This window comes from Panthera uncia, chromosome D2, assembly GCF_023721935.1.
Source record: "Panthera uncia isolate 11264 chromosome D2, Puncia_PCG_1.0, whole genome shotgun sequence".
Lineage (NCBI taxonomy): Eukaryota > Metazoa > Chordata > Mammalia > Carnivora > Felidae > Panthera > Panthera uncia.
The window spans coordinates 16,543,352-16,563,286 of NC_064818.1; the positions used below are offsets into that span (position 1 = coordinate 16,543,352).

General features: G+C 44.2%; 1 protein-coding gene across 11 annotated transcripts in view; it reads right to left on the reverse strand.

The window, feature by feature from the left end:
• Positions 1–19,436, reverse strand: part of TRIM67 (tripartite motif containing 67) — a 51,823-nt gene extending 32,387 nt beyond the window's left edge. For 9 of the 11 annotated variants that reach the window (XM_049645032.1, XM_049645029.1, XM_049645031.1 and 6 more), the window contains exons 1-3: positions 19,297–19,436; positions 18,682–19,188; positions 18,393–18,588 (exon numbers count right to left, since the gene is read on the reverse strand). In XM_049645032.1, coding sequence (XP_049500989.1) covers positions 18,393–18,588; positions 18,682–19,188; positions 19,297–19,436 — 843 coding nt within the window. Of the gene's footprint in view, positions 1–18,392 lie in introns of all 11 variants that reach the window. The other 2 variants (XM_049645026.1, XM_049645022.1) reach the window with 2 other exon arrangements.
• Between the last annotated feature and the right edge of the window lie 499 nt (positions 19,437–19,935).

The window sequence follows — 19,935 nt, forward strand, 5'->3', positions numbered from 1 at the left end:
AGGAAGACAGAGACAGTGGGAGGAATTGCTTCTTAAATACAAGTGCTGACAATTGCTTCTTAAAGACAAGATCGTGGCTTTATATATTCAGGGAGAAATAAGAAATACATCCCTAATGTGTTTTAGTATTTGTATAGGACTTTATTTTAAAGGAAATAACAGGCTAAAAAATAACATGCAAAGATATATATGAATGACCACTACATTTGTAAAATTTGTGGTACAAATTTATACACAATCTAAATTTTCAGGAATAATGATTAGATAAATGGTGCTTTATCCAGGTAACTGAATACTCAGCATCCATTAAGATGCCAAATATATTTCTATTTTGACATAGAACAATCTCTGTGATAGAATGTTCAGTAGAAAGAAGAACATTACACCAAAAAACACATATAAAAGATCTCATTAAAAAATTATATATATAGGGGTGCCTGGGTGGCTCAGTTGGTTAAGCGTCCGACTTTGGCTCAGGTCATGATCTCACGGTTCGTGGGTTCGAGCCCCGCATGGGCTCTGTGCTGACAGCTCAGAGCCCGGAGCCTGTTTCAGATTCTGTGTCTCCCTCTCTCGCTCTCTGCCCCTCCCCCACTCGTGCTCTGTCTCTGTCTCAAAAATAAATAAACATTAAAAAATATTTTAAAAAATTATATATATAAATAAGTAGTGTGTGTGTATACATGGTATATACCGTGTGTGTGTGTGTGTGTGTGTGTGTGTGTGTGTGTGTATACTGTATCTATCTATCCAGCCACTATTAAGGTAACTATATACGTGTGTGTGTGTGTCACACACATTGTAAGTTGTAAAGGTACAGGTGATTTTTCACATTTTTCTTTGCATCTTTGTATTTTCTGAATGTTTTAAACAATGAGTGTTATTCTTCTTTTTCAATCAGAAAAAACAATAAAGCTATTTGTTTCAAAAAAATAACATGACTAAGATCTCATTTGAAATCTCCACCACTAAGCAATTTTAGAACGAAAACTAACAGCCCCATGTTCTTTCCCCCAAATACCTTCTAATGCAGGATTTAAATGTGAGAACAATGTCTTGATGCAGCAATAATACATATGTATTGTTGCTGCTTTTATTTCTGTATTGTAATTCCAGAGTAGCTAACATACAGTGTTAAGCGATGATATTTCTTTGCTGTAATCCTGGATGGTTAATACTTTCAATATAGTTACTTCTGGTGATTATCGTGAGGACTCATGGGAAAATGGTAAGGCTGAAAAGGCTCCCATGAAGCCACCTTCCCCTCCATCCCTTCTCCTACTCTTTGCCCAGAGTCTTCAGACACCTGTAGATGTTCAGCACTGCCACCTAACACCCTTGGTCCCTCCCTTACCACAGGACCTTCATTACCCCTGACCCACAACTGGAGTCTAAACCCCCACGGCCCTTAGTGAGCCTGGTCTCTGCAACGTCAGGAGCAAAGCCAGTCAATGTGGCTGAATATTGTCACAGGGTTTTAGGAAACAGTTGGTTTGACCTGCTTGGATTTGTAACTTCTGCCTCTCGATTGCCAGCTCTTTTTTTGTTTCGTTTCTCCGTCCAGGTTGATTTATGAATGTTATTGTGTGCCATGGGTTGAACTGTGTCCCACAAAACTTCCTATATTGAAGTCCTAATCTCCAGTATCTCAGAATGTGACTTATTTGGGCTGAGGGTCATTGCAGATGTAATTAGTTAAGTAAAAAAAAAAAAAAAAAAAAAAAAAAATGAAGTAACAGTGGAGTAGGGTGACCCCTTATCGGATGTGACTGATGTCTTTATAAAAAGGGGAAGTTTGGGGAGGTCTGGGTGGCTCAGTCGGTTAAGCGTCCAACTTGTGATTTTGGCTCAGGTCATGATCTTAAGGGTTCATGAGTTCGAGCACCATATAGGGCTCTATGCTGACAGTGTGGAGCCTGTTTGGGATTCTCTCTCTCCTTCTCTCTCTCTGCAGCGCCCCAACCCCCCCCCCCACTTCAAAATAAGTAAATAAACTTAAAAAGCGAGGGAGGGGAGTTTGGATACTGAGACACACACACACACACACACACACACACACGGAAAATGGCACGTGAAACTGGGAGTTCATGGCCACAAGCCGAGGAAACACACCGAAGTAGGAAAGAGGCCTGGGCTGCGTTCCTTCCCTAGAGCTTTCAGAGGGGGCGTGGCCCTGCTGGCACCTTGATCTCTGACTTCTGACCTCCAGTACTGGGAGAGAATAAATTGTGGTGGTTTTAAGTCACCCTTTGTGACAATTTGTTTCAGCGGCCCTAACAAGGGGCCATGATGTATACTCCTTTTACCTATCTATCTAACCATGTATTCTTTCATATGTATTCACCGCATGGGATCATATCGCACGTCCTCAGTCTCCACATCATAAATACAAGTAATGAGTTAAAGGGAAGGCAGGACAAGTTCCTCGTACCTTCAGGAAAGAAGTCAAGGACCGCAAGGAATGAGTGCCTCAAAGGTATGATAGGGACCTTTACTTACTTCATCTCATTTCATCCCACACCAGCCTTTCAAGTGGAGGGAAACTGAGGCAGGAGAGCCATTAAACACTAACCCAAAGACACAGCTCTGAAGTGATCCTAGATCTTTTGATTTCAATTCAAATCCTTCCCATGACTTCAGCCAGCGAAGGACCAGAAGGTCGGTTCCGACGATCCTGGGATAGATCTCTCTAGATATCCATTTTATGCGATGGTGTGAAGTGGTCCCGCCAGAGGACGGACTCTGGAAGATGGACCCACTGCCGTTTCACACCACACTTGACCCTGACAATAATACCGCGACAATGATGATAATAGTGGCTTTCCTTTATTGAACACCTACCAGGGCGTGTGCACTGCCTTAGTTTCTTAAAGTGCATTATCTCATTTAGTACAAGGTCATTCCCTGGCAAGTGATGGAGCTAATATTACACTGTATATTAATTACACTGGAATTAAAATTTTAAAACTTAATGACAAAAGCGATGTAGCAATGCTAACATCTAGGAAAAATCCACCAACATTTCCAGCTAGCTTCTGTCATGCCATGAGATCAGCTCACTGTTTCCGATACCACTTCCATATATAACGAGAGAAGGGAGTGCCATGCCAGCAAGTGTGGATGGCTCTTTTCAATAGGGGGACCAGAAAAATGCAAAATCCCTCCTCCCCTCATTTTCCATACCATTGGCTGGAATGCCCCTCCTTCATGAATCACTCTGTTTCGTGATTCACCACGGATTCATAAGGATTCCACTGGAATAGTCATTTGTGGCATTGCTCTTAAAACACATTTTGGTATTGTCACTATTCCTTTATTAAATAAATGTTTCTCATAGCCTACCGGGTGCCAGCGCTCTGCTGGGTACTGTGAATACAAAGATAAATAAGACAGTTCTTGCTGTCAAGATGTTCAAAGTACAGTGTTATTTATGCATGTGATGTATAAAGTTGGTTAAATAAGGACAGACACCTGGTAAGTCTCTGTTAGCTGCAAGACCCCATCGATACGTATAAATAAGGAAAGTCTAATCGAGATGGGATTTTATTTTTAAAGCTGTCTGGAGTATTACAATGAGTATTACTTGTTATAATAAAGACTCGTCTCTGTAATAAATTACTTCTCGGAGTAATAAAGACTCTGAGAGGACCCTATTGGCAGAAAAGTAAAATTGGGCACAGCCATGACCATGAAGACCGGCCAGAGAGCAGACAGTAATTCAGATCATGTGTGGGTGGTACCAAACAAGCCTGGGATAGGATGTCGGGCCCACAGACCCCACGGGACCAGAATCCTGACTTTGCCAATGCACAAAAAAACATTTACTGAGCAAAGGCAAGGGGACCTTTTTATGGCCCAGTAACCCAAACTGCTTCGTTAGGATCAGGCCAACTGTCATCACTGGTAACCATTAATAGAATTGTTTTTGTGAGAATCACGTTTGATGAGAATTGAGAGTTTTCTTTCCATGGTCAAATTACGGAAAATACCATTTGCCTTTTTGTTGGGACACCTCCTTCCTTTTCACCCCTCCAAATTCTTCCAGTTCTCTGAAACTCAACTGCACCTCCCCCTTTTCTCACAGCCCTCCCTAATGTCTCTGCTGGTATGACTCCCTACTCTGAGCCCGTTCATTCTTAGGTTGGTTCCATGCACTTTCAGCACAAGTTACTCGTGCTCTGGAGTTGTTCTTTATCTTTTGTGCCTCAGTGGACAGATGAGCCCTCCTGTCTATCTAATGACCAATCCAAAATCACCCTATTAATCAGCCCTTGGGTCCAGTCCCTTTTATCGCCTCCTTTCTCCTGTGAATCTCTTTTCTCATCCAGCTCTCTCACTTCTTCTTTTCCTCCTCCTCTTCCTTCTTCTTTTCCTTCTCCTTCCTCTTCTCCTCCTCCTTTTCTTCTTCTTTCTTCTTCTTGTTCTTCTTCTTCTCTTTCTCCTTCTCCTCCTTCTTCTTCTCCTTCTTCTTCTCCTTCTTCTTCTCTTCCTTCTCCTCCTCCTTCTTCTCTTTCTCCTTCTTCTTCTCCTTTTGTTTCCTCTCTTCCCTCCCCTAACCCATTAACCGAGCAAAGCAAGTTGAAATGTTCACAGATTTTTGTTACCAGGTTTTACTGGCAAACAGGGTAAATATAACACCTGGGGAAATGATGAAAAATTACAAGAATCTTCTAAAGGATTATACCCAAGCTATTCCTGTTCTCCATTGAAATTGAAATAAAGCTAATGTTTAACCTTTCTTAGCCTCTCAAGCTAGCTGTCCCCTTAAATGCAGCTGCTGGAATCCAATTACCCTCATTATTCTTTTACCACTCCAGATCCAGTATGTTTTCAGTAAGTCTCAGGTGCTAAAAAAATGGGTAACTGAGGATCCCTTGTTTGTTTGTTTTTTTTAAATCAGGAATGGCATCATATTTCTCAATGTCCCTTTGCTTCAAATGGATATATGTTAAGCCCTGGCTTACTCTACCATAAAACATTCTTCTTAACACCTCACACATTGCTGTACGTCTAAGTTCCTTCTTTCTTTCTTGACTGATAAAACTCACACTCATCATTCATAACATCAGCTCAAAGATCTTGTCTTCAGTCTCCCCCTTACTACTCTTTTCCCCCTCCCCGTTTGAAACTCTAGGCAGAATTAACTGCCTTTTCCTCTCTGTTCCCTCACTGGCTTATTCACATTTAAAATATGGCACTTGTTCCACTTAAAAAAAATTTATTTATTTACTTAGAGCACAAGAGAGCACAGGTGAGGGAGGGGCGGAGAGAGGGAGACCGAGAATCCCAAGGAGGCTCCTCACTGTCAGTGCAGAGCCCGATGTGGGGCTAGATCTCACCAACCGTGGGGTCATGCATGACCTGAGCTGAAATCAAGAGCTGGATGCTCAACCCACTGAGCCACCCAGGCACCCCATCTGTTCTACTGTTTAATATTAATTCTATGCACATAAGGTTGTGCATAGAACAACATTATCAAATGATCCTTCTTCTCCAGTTGGCGCTGAGCTCTCCTGTGGCCTGTTTTATGCGTATCCCCAGTCCCCAGCACAGCCTGTGAATTACAGTAGGTGCCCAACAAATGCTTATCCAATGGAATGTTTTGATTAGATAATACAGAGCCATGAAATGATGTTTGTTGTCATTCATATGCTAGAGGAAACATGAATAGACTCAGGAACGAAAGCTACCTTAACTGTGCAATGTTAACTCATAACATTATTTGGGCTCCATTACACAGATCCCATCACCACCACCATCATGATACCTGGCAAACCCTAAAGGAGCAAGAAACGTGACAGATAACAGCATGAATCCTTCCTGCTTTACCCAGGTGGCCCTGAGACCTGTGTACCTAAACTGAAAAGAAGCTTTGGGCACCAGAGGGGCCTGTGTAACTTCCCATGAAGCATATGAGGTGGAAATCACTCGAGGAAACATTTAAATTTTTTTTTAATCCTGTTGGAATACACTTTTCTGTGGGTCTCACACATTTCTGCAAGTCTGACCATGAAGTACTGATTACTCTTTTTTTTCTGGACAGTCTTTCCAAGAATGTTTGTAGAGACAACAATCTTGGAAACTAGACAGCTGTTTCTCTCTGGAGCAAAGTGCCCCATGATAACTGCCCTTTATAAAAGATTTGGGCTCTCTAAGTTCACGCTTCCTGTCTTGTGATGCAACCTACTATGAGTGCAGGTGGATCTGGCCCTCTGCATACAACCCAGGGTGAATGGAGGCTCAGGGAATTGGCACAGATATACTGATTGATACTCTGACTACTGCTACTGCTGGGAGTGATCAATTGTTCTTCATCTCTGCCTCGAGTCTCATGTCCTCTGCCTTCGTGCATGAAATTGTAGTAACTGGATTCGAGAGCTTGTACATAGGCTAAAATTTCAAATGTCTCACAGTTCCTGACACTACTACTCCCAGCAGGATCTTCTTGACTTTAATGTGCCCTGGCTTGCCCCTTTGTGCATCTTCGTATTCCCTAAAAGCTACAGGTGTGGCCCCTGCTAGATTGGACTGTAAGGAGGACACACATTCATCAGTGATAAGCTGCAAATACTTGGAAAGGAAGCCAGTTTGAGAGGTAGTAATCACACCCTCCAAACAAGCCAATGGTATATGGTGTTGTTCCTATGAAGAATGTGAAATAGGGTGAATGATCTATTGTCTAGAGCAGGCAGTCGTTTTGGAGTCTCTTTATTACATAGGACTGAAAGGGAGCAGCCACATGTCCCAGTGACTGGGAAGATCCCTGTTCCCTGAACTGAATGTTTTCAAGCAGCATTTCTTTAGCAGTGACTGAGCACTGCTCAGAAGTAGGGTACTATCTTAATGAGGTTTCTTATTCTTTTTGGTTTGATTCAAGTAGGCCACTGTTTGCTTCTTTATTAATCTATTTCAAAAGGTATTTAAGGCAGTTTGCAAGGGGCTATAGAATTCAATAGTGCATCACTTAAACGAGAGAAAAAGAAGGGTGAGGACATAAATGGAGCCAGAAATAAAGCTTGGAATCTGTAACATAATTAAATCTATTATGTATGTATCAAATATTTGGCTCTAGACATTTTAACAGCTGAAGAGAAAAGGGAACCTGATTAGTTACATAATCTAAAGTGATCATTAGATTAAAAAAAGGGAAACTTCTGCACCCCAGAAGTTGCACTGAAGAAGGCATGTGACAATCACTACAGGAAAGTACAAAGCTCCACTGGGATCCTTCTCCCATCCAGAACAAAATCCTAAGCCACTGAGGACAGACAGCAACTCCTGTCCTTCTACCTCATTGCTCTGAATAAGGTGAAGACCTCTTATGGCTGGAGAAAGGGAAAGAGAAAAACCCTATGTTTCTGGGGCTTATGCAGAAAACAGTCATGGGTCCAGACTATTTGAAGCTTCCTACTGCTGGAGAAGGGACAAGAAACTAAGAAAATGCAGAGGAAATCTGGAAATAAGCTTATCAGTTGACAGGACATGGTCTAGGAAAGAATCAGCGAGTTTGAAGAATAGTCAATAGAAATTATTGAAACCATAACACAAAGAGACAAGAAAAACGATTAAAGAACAAAGAACAGAGCATCCAAGAACTGTGGGATGATATCAAACAATCTAACATATATGTTATTGGAACTCCTAAAGGACAAGAGAGGGGCTCCTGGGTGGCTCAGTCAGATGGGCATTCGACTTTGGCTCAGGTCATGATCTCACAGCTCATGAGTTCAAGCACCACATCAGGCTCTGTGCTGACAGCTCGGAGCTTGGAACCTGCTTTGGATTCTGTGTTCTCCTTCTCTCTCTGCCCCTCCCCTGCTTGTACTCTGTTTCTTTGTCTCTCAAAAATGAATAAATGGTAAAAAAAAAAAATTTAAAAAAAAGGACAAGAGAGAGAGAGCAGAGCAAAAGAATTATCTAAAGAGACAATATAAGAGAATTTTCCCAAAATAATAAAAGACATCAGACCACAACTCCAAGAAGCTCAGAGAATTCCAAGTGGGACACGAATATATAGACTTCTCTCCATCACTGCTGCCTCTCTCCCAATTAAAGTAGCCCAAACTACTGCAATCACCTCCAATTTGTCTTCCTGCCTCTATTCTTGTCCCCCTACTATGCATTTTGCAAACAGCAGTCAAAAATGATATTTAAAAAAAACATCACTTCCAAGCTTGAAGGTCTCTGGCAGTCTCCCACTGCATTCATTTACCATAAAATCCAACCTGTTTCCTGTGGCCTGCCAGGTCCTGTGTCCTCCAGACCCTGCCTATCTTTCTGCTTCTGCCACTTATTCATCTTTCTTATACTCCAAACACAGGGGCCCATTTCTGTCCTATGAACACACTGGGCACCTTCCACCTCTGGTTCTTGGTTCTTGTTTTCCCTATGAAATATGCTACTTTCAGAACTGGGCAGGGCTGGCCACATCTCATCCGGTTTTCAAGTCTTGCTTTTTCCATCTTCCCCTCAAAGAAGTCCACCAAGTTTTTTTTTTTTATCACATTATTTTACTTCCATCTTAGTGGATATCAGATAGTTTCTGATATCCACTAAGAAATAATCTAATATTAGAAATTTATTGGGGCACCTGGGTGGCTCAGTCGGTTATGCGTCCGACTTCGGCTCAGGTCATGATCTTGCGGTTCGTGAGTTCAAGCCCCGCGTCAGGCTCTGTGCTGACAGCTCAGAGCCCGGAGCCTGTTTCAGATTCTGTGTCTCCCTCTCTCTCTCTGACCCTCCCCCGTTCATGTTCTGTCTCTCTCTGTCTCAAAAATAAATAAAAGCGTTGAAAAAAAATTAAAAAAAAAGAAAGAAATTTATTTATTTGTACACTTGTTGATCTTCCTTCTCTTGGGACTACATTTATGCTCTTTGTGAGAAGAGAGCACACCCTTCTGTAGCCTTGGTGTTTAGAATGGTGCCTGGTATGATTTAGACATTCACAATCTACTTGCTGATTGAAGAAGTAATTAGTTGAATTGAAGAATAAATACTTATTAGAGACATAAGCTCAGAAAAAGGACTTAATGGTCAAGAGGCACCCACCAGCTTTTAGTTATCCATAGTTAAGTACTAGAGATCACTTTTAGTTATGTGGGTATACCGCTCAGCTGATAGGCAAAGTCAACCATATGGCAACACATAATTCATTGAATGATGATAAGCCACAGTTTTCATTTTAAGAGGCTTCTCATTTCTGATTATTCATATTTTATTGGTTTCCAGCCTTTATTACTACCACCCAGAATCCAACAATTAATAAGAATTAAGAGATTGGACAACATTTGCTTACATTTCTTAACACAGCCTTGACCTCATTTTAAAAAACTATGTACTGTCTGTGGGTGCCTGGGTGGCTCGGTAGGTTAAGCATCTGACTCTTGGTTTCAGGTCAGGTCATGATTTTACTGTTCATGGGATGGAGCCCCCTGTTGGGCTCTGTGCTGTCAGCACAGAGCCTTCTTGGGATTCTCTGCCTCTCTCATTCTCTCTCTCTTTCTCTCTCTCCAAATAAATAAATAAATAAACAACAAACATAAAAAAACCAACAACTATGTATTGTCTGGGGTGCCTGGGTGGCTCAGTTGGTTGAACATCGGACTCTTGATTTCAGCTCAGGTCATGATCCCAGCGTTGTGGGATCAAGCCCCAAGTTGGGCTCTGCACTGAGCATGAAGCCTGCTTAAAATTCTCTCTTTCTCTCTCTCACTCTCTCTCTCTCTCTCTCTTTCTCTCCCTCTGACCCTCCCCCACTTGCACTCACTCTCTAAAAAATAAAATATATATATATATATATCTTAAAACAAACAAACAAACAAAAACAATGTCCTGTCCAAACAGATTTTTCAAATGACATGTGACCAAGGCCCAGTCTTCTGGCAGGTGCTAGTATTCCATCCTGCTATCTCTGTCACTTAGACCTCTTCTACACTCTTGAGCTCACTAGCCCCACCTCACCGTTCCTGTCCCTTCTGGACCATTCCCTACTCTCTCCTCCAAACCACTTAACCCCTCTATAGCCACCTGGAAAATAAAGAGGTGGTGCTATGTAATCTGTTACATTCCCTCCAGCCCTCAAATTCTTTCATCCTATTTATTCTAAACAGGATGCTTTGTCTCCTCCACATCCTTTTATTTCCATTTTATTTAATGCTGCCCCATTGCAGTTGAATGGAAGAGAGGCCATGCCCAATCTCTGTCCCTACTTTTTAGAATATTTCTTCCATTCACAATTACTCTCTCAGTGATGCCATACACATGTTTTTGTTCAGATACATACACAGCATTCTGTTACATTTTTGTAGTTAATCAAAAGGTACAATGAAGAGATTGAAAGGATCATCTTTTTACGAAATCATTTCACAACTTGCTGTGCAACAATAGCAAGCCCCTGGGCCTTAAGTTCCTCATCTGCAAAATGAGGAGGCTGGAATTCACCACGTCTGCCGGAAACAGTCTATTCTAGGAATGAAAAACTTAAAATCCTGCACAGCTCTTGCTTTGCAAGAGGAAATTGCAAGCAGGGAAGGGTGAATTCATACCCCCCCCCCCCATCTCTGCCTGGATTTTCCCTTGCCCCTTAGGTTCCATGGTTTTGATACTTCCAAACTCCACCATTCCCTGGGCAGGCCCTTCAAACCTGGCTAAAGAGTGGATAAAGACTCTCTTTGCTTCTTCACAGAACAACTAAGTCATCAACCCAAAGGAAATCCAGAGATACAAACAGTAAATCCATTTCTGTTCAATCCCAGGGAAGCAGCAAAGAGCATTTGTCCAGCGTTCTCTTCTCCTGTGATACCTACGCTTGAGCCCAGGAAGGCTCAGCTTTGCACACGCCTCCACCCCTCAGAGATTCCTGCCCCTCCGGGCCAGGTGTTCTTCGAACACTGAAATGTCTCCCAGCACCCAGAATTTGCTGAACCTAAAGATTCTGTTTGGTGCCAGAGTAATTAAGGCTCTCTGGTTCAATCTGCTTAGACTCCCTAGAGTCCGCTTACTGAGTATCAGCTTCAGGCTTGAGGGGGCACCCCACTTCTCAAATGACTTGCACAGTTAGAATGATGGGCCCAGTGCCCTGAAGCCCAGAAAGCATTTCCATCAGGGTTTTTCAAACTTTGAAGTACACACAAATCAACACGGGATGTTGTTAACATTCAAATCTGGAGTCATTAAGACTGTGGCATTTCCAACAAGCTCCTGGGTATTGCCATTGCTGCTTGCTGCTCAGCAGACCACACTGTGGTCGCAGGTCCTTGTCCAGAGGTCAGCACGCTTTTTTCCACAAAGGACCAGATGGTAAATAGTTTCGGCTCTGCAAGCCACAGGTCTCTGTTGGAGCCACTCAACTCTCCCCAACAGCAACTGTAGCCAAATGCAGCCATGGGCAATATGTAAACCAACAAGCGTGGCTCAGTTCCAGTAAAAGTTTATTCACAAAAACAGATGGTGGGCTACAGTTTGTCAACCCTCTCCCTAGTCTGCCTCAGAGAGGAAGAGATAAGCTCCCCTCTGGAATATTCCACATTGTTGACATCCACAGCTAAAGTCCCATCACCATGAATATCCACCCACCATAAATATCCATCCATACCTCCCAGTGCAGGCTAAAAAGACAACATCTCAGCCATGGAATGACTACCATAGCACACAGTATGAAATCTATTTATCACTAGCAATGTCCTTTCACATTCTTTGAGGTCTTCCTAAATTTTAAGTACTCCTATCTCTATAAACAGCCTTCAAGGAAAGCAGTTCAAGCTTATGGATTTTTGCCTTCTTCTCTGAAACCCACTTCTGTTTTCCAAATGTGTGGAGTGATGAGGAAAGCACGTATTTCAAAGGTTGTTAACATAAGGGTTCTTTCGAGTAATTGTTCTGAAATCACCAACCTGCTTGGGATTAAATCCAAGAAAAGAACAGGACTATAGCCCAGGTGTCTTTGAAGACAGTGGTGATGTGAACATGGAGGGTGGTTTGAGAGGACGTGGTGGTCTCTAGTTATCAGAGGGAACTCATGTTTCCAGAAATCTAAACAGATTAGCCATTGGTTCTTAGCCGGCCTGGGGCATATGGAACAGAAGCCAGCCTACAGTACATTTCTCAGAACTTTAGAGTTGGTGAAAGATTCAGCTTCTCGAAAATCCAGACTTTCTGGGGTGCCTGGGTGCCTCAGTTGGTTAAGTGTCTGACTTTGGCTCATGGTTCGTGAGTTCGAGCCCCGGGGGGGGGCTCTGTGCTGACAGCTGGGAACCTGGAGCTTGCTTCAGATTCTGTGTCTCCCCTCTCTCTCTGCCCCTCCCCTGCTTGCGCATGCTCCTTTTTTTTTTTTTTTTTAATCCAGACTTTCCCTCAGATTGCACATGTTTCCATGCCACATGCTCTGATGACACTGATGCATTTTCACTCAGTAGCAGTTGGCTTAGAACAGGCAGCTCAGCTCTTGTGCAGCAATCAGCTATAGAGTAATAGAACTCAGACCTCCCCAAAGGATTTTGCCAAGCACTTCTCTCTACTGAACTCTTTCTCCCCACCCAACCCCACCCTAAAGTGCCGTAGGTAGGCCCTCAAGGCCTGGTCTTTTCATAGGCCTTCAAGATCAAGAGGGCTATTTGGACAACAGCCATGCAGATCAAACCAAGTTTTGAGAGAAGGCAGATCCCCAACTAGTAGTTAGGGATCTAAAATTCTACATATGGGGGCGCCTGGGTGGCTCAGTCAGTTGAGTGTCCGACTTCAGCTCAGGTCATGATCTCGCCGTCTGTGAGTTCGGCCCCACGTAGGGCTCTGTGCTGACAGCTCAGAGCCTGGAGCCTGTTTCGGATTCTGTGTCTCCCTCTCTCTCTGCCCCTCCCCCGCTCACACTCTGTCTCTCTGTCTCTGAAAAATGAATAAACCTTAAAAAAATTTTTAAAATTCTACATATGGTAAAACCTTGGTTTGCAAGCATAATTTGTTCCAGAAATTTGCTTATAATCCAAAGCACTCATATATCAATGTGAATTTCAAGAGCCATTGGCTCAGTTGTGATCATGTGACATTCAGCATCACGTACAACTCGTATTGCAAGATGTTGCTCTCTTATCAAGTTAAAATTTATTAAAAATGTTTGCTCATCTTGCGGAACACTCGCAGAACAAGTTACTCGCAATCCAAGATTTTACTGTATTTGTAATCTTCTTTTTAAAAATAATTCTATCAATAATGTGATGCAAATAGCAAGTAGTAATTACTAGACACAAAATAATCCACTTTTTTCCTGCCCCACCATGGTCCCTCTCTACATGACTTTTTTATTATTTACATAATTTTTTCTCTTGGGATAAAATAAGTATAACCTTTATGAAAGGTAATTTGGTAACATTAATCAAATATATTTTTTTTATATATAGGATTTCTTTAAAAAAATTTTTATTTGGTAACATTAATCAAATATCTTTTTTTTTTATATAGGATTTCTTTAAAAAATTTTTTTAGTGTTTATTTTTGAGAGAGACAGAGCATGAGTGGGGGAGGGGCAGAGAGAGAGGGAGACGGAATGCGAAGCAGGCTTCAGGTTCTGAGCTGTCAGCACAGAGCCTGATGTGGGGCTTGAACTCACAAGCTGTGCAATCATGACCTGAGCTGAAGTCGGACACTCAACGGACTGAGCCACCCAGGCGCCCCACATTAATCAAATATCTTAAAGCCAGTATGTTTTCACATAGTAACTCCACGTTTAGAAATGTAACGTAAGGAAATAATTAAGAGTATAGGCATAGATTTAAATAATTAAGAGTATAGGCATAGACTGAAAACAACCTAAAGTCCAGCACTAAGGTGTGGCTCAAGTAAAATACTAAATCTTTATGCAGCAATGGCATGCTGTATCAAAAACGATGTACATTAATTGACAGAAAAGATATTTATATTGTATGATGAATGAAAAAAGGACACAAAATAAATGTATGATAGAATTCTACAAGGAAAACCTAAAACATTAGAAATTTTTTTTTCTCTCCAAATTGGGATTTAGGGCTATTTCTTTTCTTACAATTCTAGATTTGTAATTCTAAGTCTTAACAATGAGCATTGGTCACTTGTGTTATAAAATTCTGCCGATATTCAAATAAGTGTACTAATGATCATAGTTCAGCTACAATGACATGTTCTGCCTTTGTTATTTATGTGTTATTTCTTTTAATGGAGGAAGCCTTTACACTCGGGCTTTAAAGGCTAAAAGCCTTTCCTTATCCCTTTTATAAAAATAAAATCAGGTAGGAACAGGGTGCTGAGAAGTCAAGTGCCCTCTGGCAGAACCTCAAGACATGAAAGTAACCTGAAGTCTTGTTTTCCCTGAGATTTCTAGGCCTCGTCATCTCTTCCTTTGCTCTTGTGAAGTGCTGACTCATTAGGAACAGTAATCCTGGGGTCTCAACGAGATTTTGTTTTAATACTCTCTTATTTTCCCGGGATCTTCAAAGACTTCTAAAGAAGGGTTCATCTAGCATTTTATACCTCAGTTCAGGAATCAACTTCTACCGATAATAATTTAGCATTGACCATTGGCACCCAGTAGGAGTTACAGATGGACTTGTTGATAATCCATGACGTGTCTGTCTAGGGAAGAGACACAGCTTTCAACAATCCTGGCTTCAGGAAAATTAGAATTCCATATTCAATACGCAGAAAGACAAAAGCTCTCCTAGAAAGCTTCCCTTCCTTTGTCCTATCTTTCCCCACACATTGTTTCTTTACATCAACGTGTCTTTCAAAGGATGAACACTTTTCTGGAAGAATCATCTAAAAAGTGCTACAATAGCCAAGATATGGAAACAACCTAAACATTCATCAATAGATGAATGGATAAAGAAGAGGCGCTCTCTCTCTCTCTCTCTCTCTCTCTCTCTCTCTCTCTCATTACTGAGCCATAAAAAAGAACAATATCTTGCCACCTGTGACAACGTGGATGGACCTTGAGGTTATTGTGCTAAGTGAAATAAGTCAGAGAAAGAGAAATACCACATGATTTCACTTATAAGTGGAATCTAAAAAAAAAAAAAAAGACAAACAAATAGACAAAACAACACCCACACTGATAGATACAGAGAACAGAGTGGTGGTGGCCAGAGGGAAAGGGGTTCAAAAGGGGGGTGGTGTGAATGGGTGAAGAAGATCAAGACACACAAACTTTCAGTTATACAAAAACCAAGTCATGGGGATGCAATGTACAGCATGGGGAATACAGTCAATAACATTGTATTAAGTTTCTACGGGGACAGGTGGAGATTAGACCTATTATGGTGGTCAGTTTTCGCAATGTATATAAATGTCCAATCACTAACTTGTACATGTGAAGCTAATAGAATATTGTATGTCAAGTATACTTCAATACATAAAAATGTGTTGAGCCAACACCTGAAGTTTTTACACTGTTTTCAAAAGGTGATAATCAATCTCGTTTTAAAATAGATTTCAGTGTCACTTACATTTCTCTTTGCTAAAGAGTCACTAATTAGATGGCAAGCTCTGGTCATGCTTGGGAGGAATTAGAGCAGGGCTTAAATGAAGGCTTCTGCAGTCACAGGAGTGTTAGGGAAATGTTTCCGTCCCAAGTCTAGTTCTGGTAGGGCAGCAAGCCTTTGTCATGGCGGCTGGGATTTTTGGATGATAACAACAACAGAGACTTTAAGTTTTACTGAAGAACTTAAACTGCCCCAGTGGGACTGTGAAATTGAGTGTTCCAGTTTCTCTTTCAAAGGTAGCTACCAGGGCACCTGGGGGGCTCAGTCGGTTGAGCGCCCAACTCTTGATATCAGCTCAGTTCGTGATCTTGAGGACAGATGTGGGATCCAGCCCTGCGATGGGCTCTGTGTTGACAGTGTGGAGCCTGCTGAGAGTCTCTCTCTCTCTCTCTCTCTCTCTCTCTCTCTCCCTCTCTCTCTGCACCACCTCCCCCCCCCGCCGCCAAATAAATAAATAAACTTTAAAAAAATCTACTCTCACAGTGGAGGTCTACATGCCTGACCACAAAGCAAGACCAAACGTTCCACCTGTGCTTCCTCATTTATCTTTTCCTTTGATTCCATGCCCTTCAGTGAGCTGCTCATCATAAGCACTCAATAATTTTCCTTTCTTTAGAAAACCAGTACCTGCTGAAAGAGAACAGGAGAACTTCTATTCATTCTTGGAAATGGGGTTTCACAAAAGTATCTCCCATCATTCCTTCTGGATTTGTGAAGCTGTGATTTCCCTGAAGCTGTGGCATTACATACAGCACTGACACACCAGATTCTGCATAGTTGTGTTTTCCATAGATAACTTTCCCAGTCTGTTGAGCAAATTTCACATGTGCTTTCCGTATTTTCTCGTAACTGTGCATTGTTGGTTGAGGTTAGAAATGTTATAAAAGTGCTGTGGACATCAAGGAAAGGATGACTAATGATTTTTTCTGCAAGAACCAAGAGGTTCTGGAAACCATAGCTCATTATCTAACTCACTTTTCCTGGCAAGAGTCTTAATGTCTTTTAAGACTGCACATTCATCTGGGGGAGCCTGGGTGGCTCGATCGGTTAAGCATCCGACTCTTGATTTCAATTCAGGTCATGATCGCACGGTCTGTGGGTTTGAGCCCATGTCAGGCTCTACACGGATAGTGCAGAGCCTGCTTGGGATTCTCTCTCTCTCTCCATCTCTCTCTCTCTCTGCCCCTCCCCCACTCACAGCCTCTTTCTCCCTGTCAAAATAAATAAATTTTTAAAAAAGATTTTTAAAATAAATAAATTTTAAAAAAATTTTTAAAAGATTAATTTAAAAAAAATCTCAATTCATGTTGGTTTCCACTCTTCACTAAGTCTAAAGATTTGGGTGGCAATACCTAGAATTATTTCTAGCCTTCAAGACTGTGAAAATTTAACAACTTGTGACATCTGAATGTGAACCTATACTTCTTGTCTTGGTAACTGATCACAACCTCTTTGCAAAAGTTTTATTTGTGACATGATGTCTCTTCTGCAAATTTCCATCTCCAAGGGGGATTTCTAAAGTTTTCCCCATTCCTTTTCTAATTTTCTGATTTGAAAATGTTAAATTATAATAATAGCACACTCATTGTAGCAGATGAAATTATATAGTTAATAGTTACTTATTGTGACTATAATAAATCTATAATAGGAATAGGTTAGTCCCTTCTCTCATGTATGCTACATTTTCTGTCCATTTCCAGTTGGATGATACAAGGTAACCATGGCAAATTGATTAATTTCCTGTGTCTTTCCTCCTCAAGCAGAATACATAATTCTGTTGGGACCTTAAGACCTCCTGCCTCTTTGTGGAGTGAGAATTTACTGGAAAGAGGATATTGAATGATAAGTGTCCAAATGTGCAGGTGTAGTTGGGGTCATCCAACAGGGACTCTAACTCTGCCAGACCAGAATCACTGACCTTCGGTGCCCCTGAGTCCAGCTGCTTGGCTTGGCCTTTGGATAGGAAATTAAGGTCAATGTTCATTAGAAGAGTTGGACCCACTCTTGCCTGGGGGCCTGAACAAGGGCATGACCTGATTTTGAGGATTCTCTTGCCCAGTGTCAGATAGGAAGACACATTGGCAACCGTGAACTGGCACTTAGAGGCTGTTCCATTTTCACTTGGGAGGTGGCACCCCCAGGCCAGTCGCAGGGGAAGAAGGTTTGCAGCAGCTTGCAGAGGGAAGGGTGGCTTGCTCTGCAGGGCCACCACACTCCCACCAGCATGAGTGACAGAGTCCCAGGAAGAGAAAGTCTCTGGGGGAAAATGATGCTCCTTTCTTAAGAGGGCGCACCGCCAAATTCTCAAAGCCCATGAGCAATTATATCTTCCCTCTTGGCTGAGATACATTCTGGGGGTAGAAAGTGCTAGAGACTCCTTGAAACAGTAGGCAAATTTCTGTTCTGGTAGCAGAGGGGAGTTCTGCTCTGTAGGAAATAGTGTGTCCCTTCACTGAGGGCTCGGAAAGAATCCTCCCTGCCTTGCAATTTCCTGCAAGCAGGTGGGAACATCTGTACTTAAAAAATCTTTTTCCATGGAGGAAGAGGGCCCTGGATGCCATAAAACCGAAGGGGCCGTCAGGGTAATTTATTAGTCAACTTTGGGAATGAAAAAAACCCTGTTTCTGCATTATGGGTGCCCTTTGTGTAGAATCATACAGTCTCAGGGGAAGGGCGCCGAGTAAGTCCTCTTTCCCTGCCTTTCCCATTCCGACACCCAATTCAGAGTACTTGGATTCATTTAAGTGTTTGTCAAATGACTGATGAGGGAATGAGGGAGTGAACAAAGTAATCCCTGCCTCTGCCAACTCTCCAGGGAAGAGACCAGGAGCCTTTCTCCTCCCACCCTCTTTGCACCCGTGATCCCACGCTAGCGCACCCTGCACTCACCTTGTGCTGTTTCCACATGGCTCCCAGCGGCTTCACCTCGTGCTTGCCATGACGGCCCTCCTCCAGGCACAGATAGCACACCGGGGTTCTGCAGCTCACGCAGTACATGCTGTAGTTCTCCATTTCGTGTTCGGGGCACGTAGGGAACTTGCGGGCGGCGCTGCCCCCCGCCGCTCCAGCCCCCGCGCCCCCCGGACTCTTGCAGCCGCCACCTCCGCTGGGGGCGCCCTGGGCAGCGCCCGGGGATGCTGAGGCTGCCTCCGCCGGCGCGGGTGGTGGCGGCGGCTGCACCAGGCGATGCTTAGCGAAGGGTCCCCGGGATGGATGGCATTTGAGCTGGCAAGTAGCGCAGTAGAGGACGTCGCACTGCTCGCATAGCGTGGCAGCCGGCTCCGGTGGGGTGCGGTCGCACAACTGGCAGATGGCCACTGCAGAGGCTGCGGACGCCCCCTGCGCGGCCCCGCGGCCCTGCTGGTACCGCTGCACGATGGCCTCGAGCAGCCGGTTGCGCTGGAAGCCGCGCAGGCCTCGGTGGTCCAGGGAAGCGCTGCGGTGGCACTGCGGGCACGTGATGGAGCTTGAAGAGGACGAGGACAGCGAAGAGCAGGCGGCACCCCGGGCCGCGGCGGCCGAGGAGCCTGGCGGCGCGGGCACCATGGGCAGCACGCGAACCCCGTTGGGGGACTTGAGGCTCGGCGTGTAGGAACCATAACCGCTGTCTGTCTCGCTGTACAAGCTCAGCTTGTCCGCGTGGTCCCCGCCACCGCCCGCACCGCCGCCCAGGCCGCCAGCTGCGCTCCCGCCTCCGCCGCTGCAGGCCGGGCCAGCCGCCGCGTCGTGGTCCAGAGGGGGTGCCGCGGCGGCGCCGGCGGGTAGCCCCGAGCCCCGGGAGTGCAGGAGCGGCTGGGGCAGGTGCGGCTCACCGTCCGGGGTCTGCACGGCGATGGTACGAGCGCAAGGAAGGCAGACGTTGTGGGAACAGGGCAAGATGATGGGCTCCCGAAACAGGGAGCCGCACACGGGGCACTTCAGCTCCTCCTCCATCGCGGCGCGAACAGACCGAGGTGCTCAGGGTGGGAGATGGAACGGCCCAAGCTCCAGAGACAGGCGGAGGAGGGGACCAAGCGTGGTCAGCACCGGAGAGACTGCAGGCGAGGGCATTACACAGGCATGACCACTTCACAGCCTGGGGGCACGCCCCTCTCTGTGTCCTGGCGCCACCGCCCTAGGACGACTGGGGGCAAGAGAAGGGAAGGGGTCCTCACCTCCTGCCCGCGGGGCTCCTGCGCCAGCGGCTTCAACCTGCGGCCAGAGTCCAGAGTCAGTCCGCTGCCCTCGCGATGGCCTGTGAGGAGCTCTAGGTGATGAATCAGCACTAGCGCCGCCGCCGGCTGCAGCGCGCGTCTCCTATGCACATCAGGAGCAGCGGCCAGGCTGCCGTTTCCTAGCTGTCCTGTTTCAACCCCTCGGCTCCAGTGGGCAGCTGCCCAGGGGCTCCCTTTTGCCCCTGTCCTGCCCCAATCGGAGCGATCAGTAGGCGAGA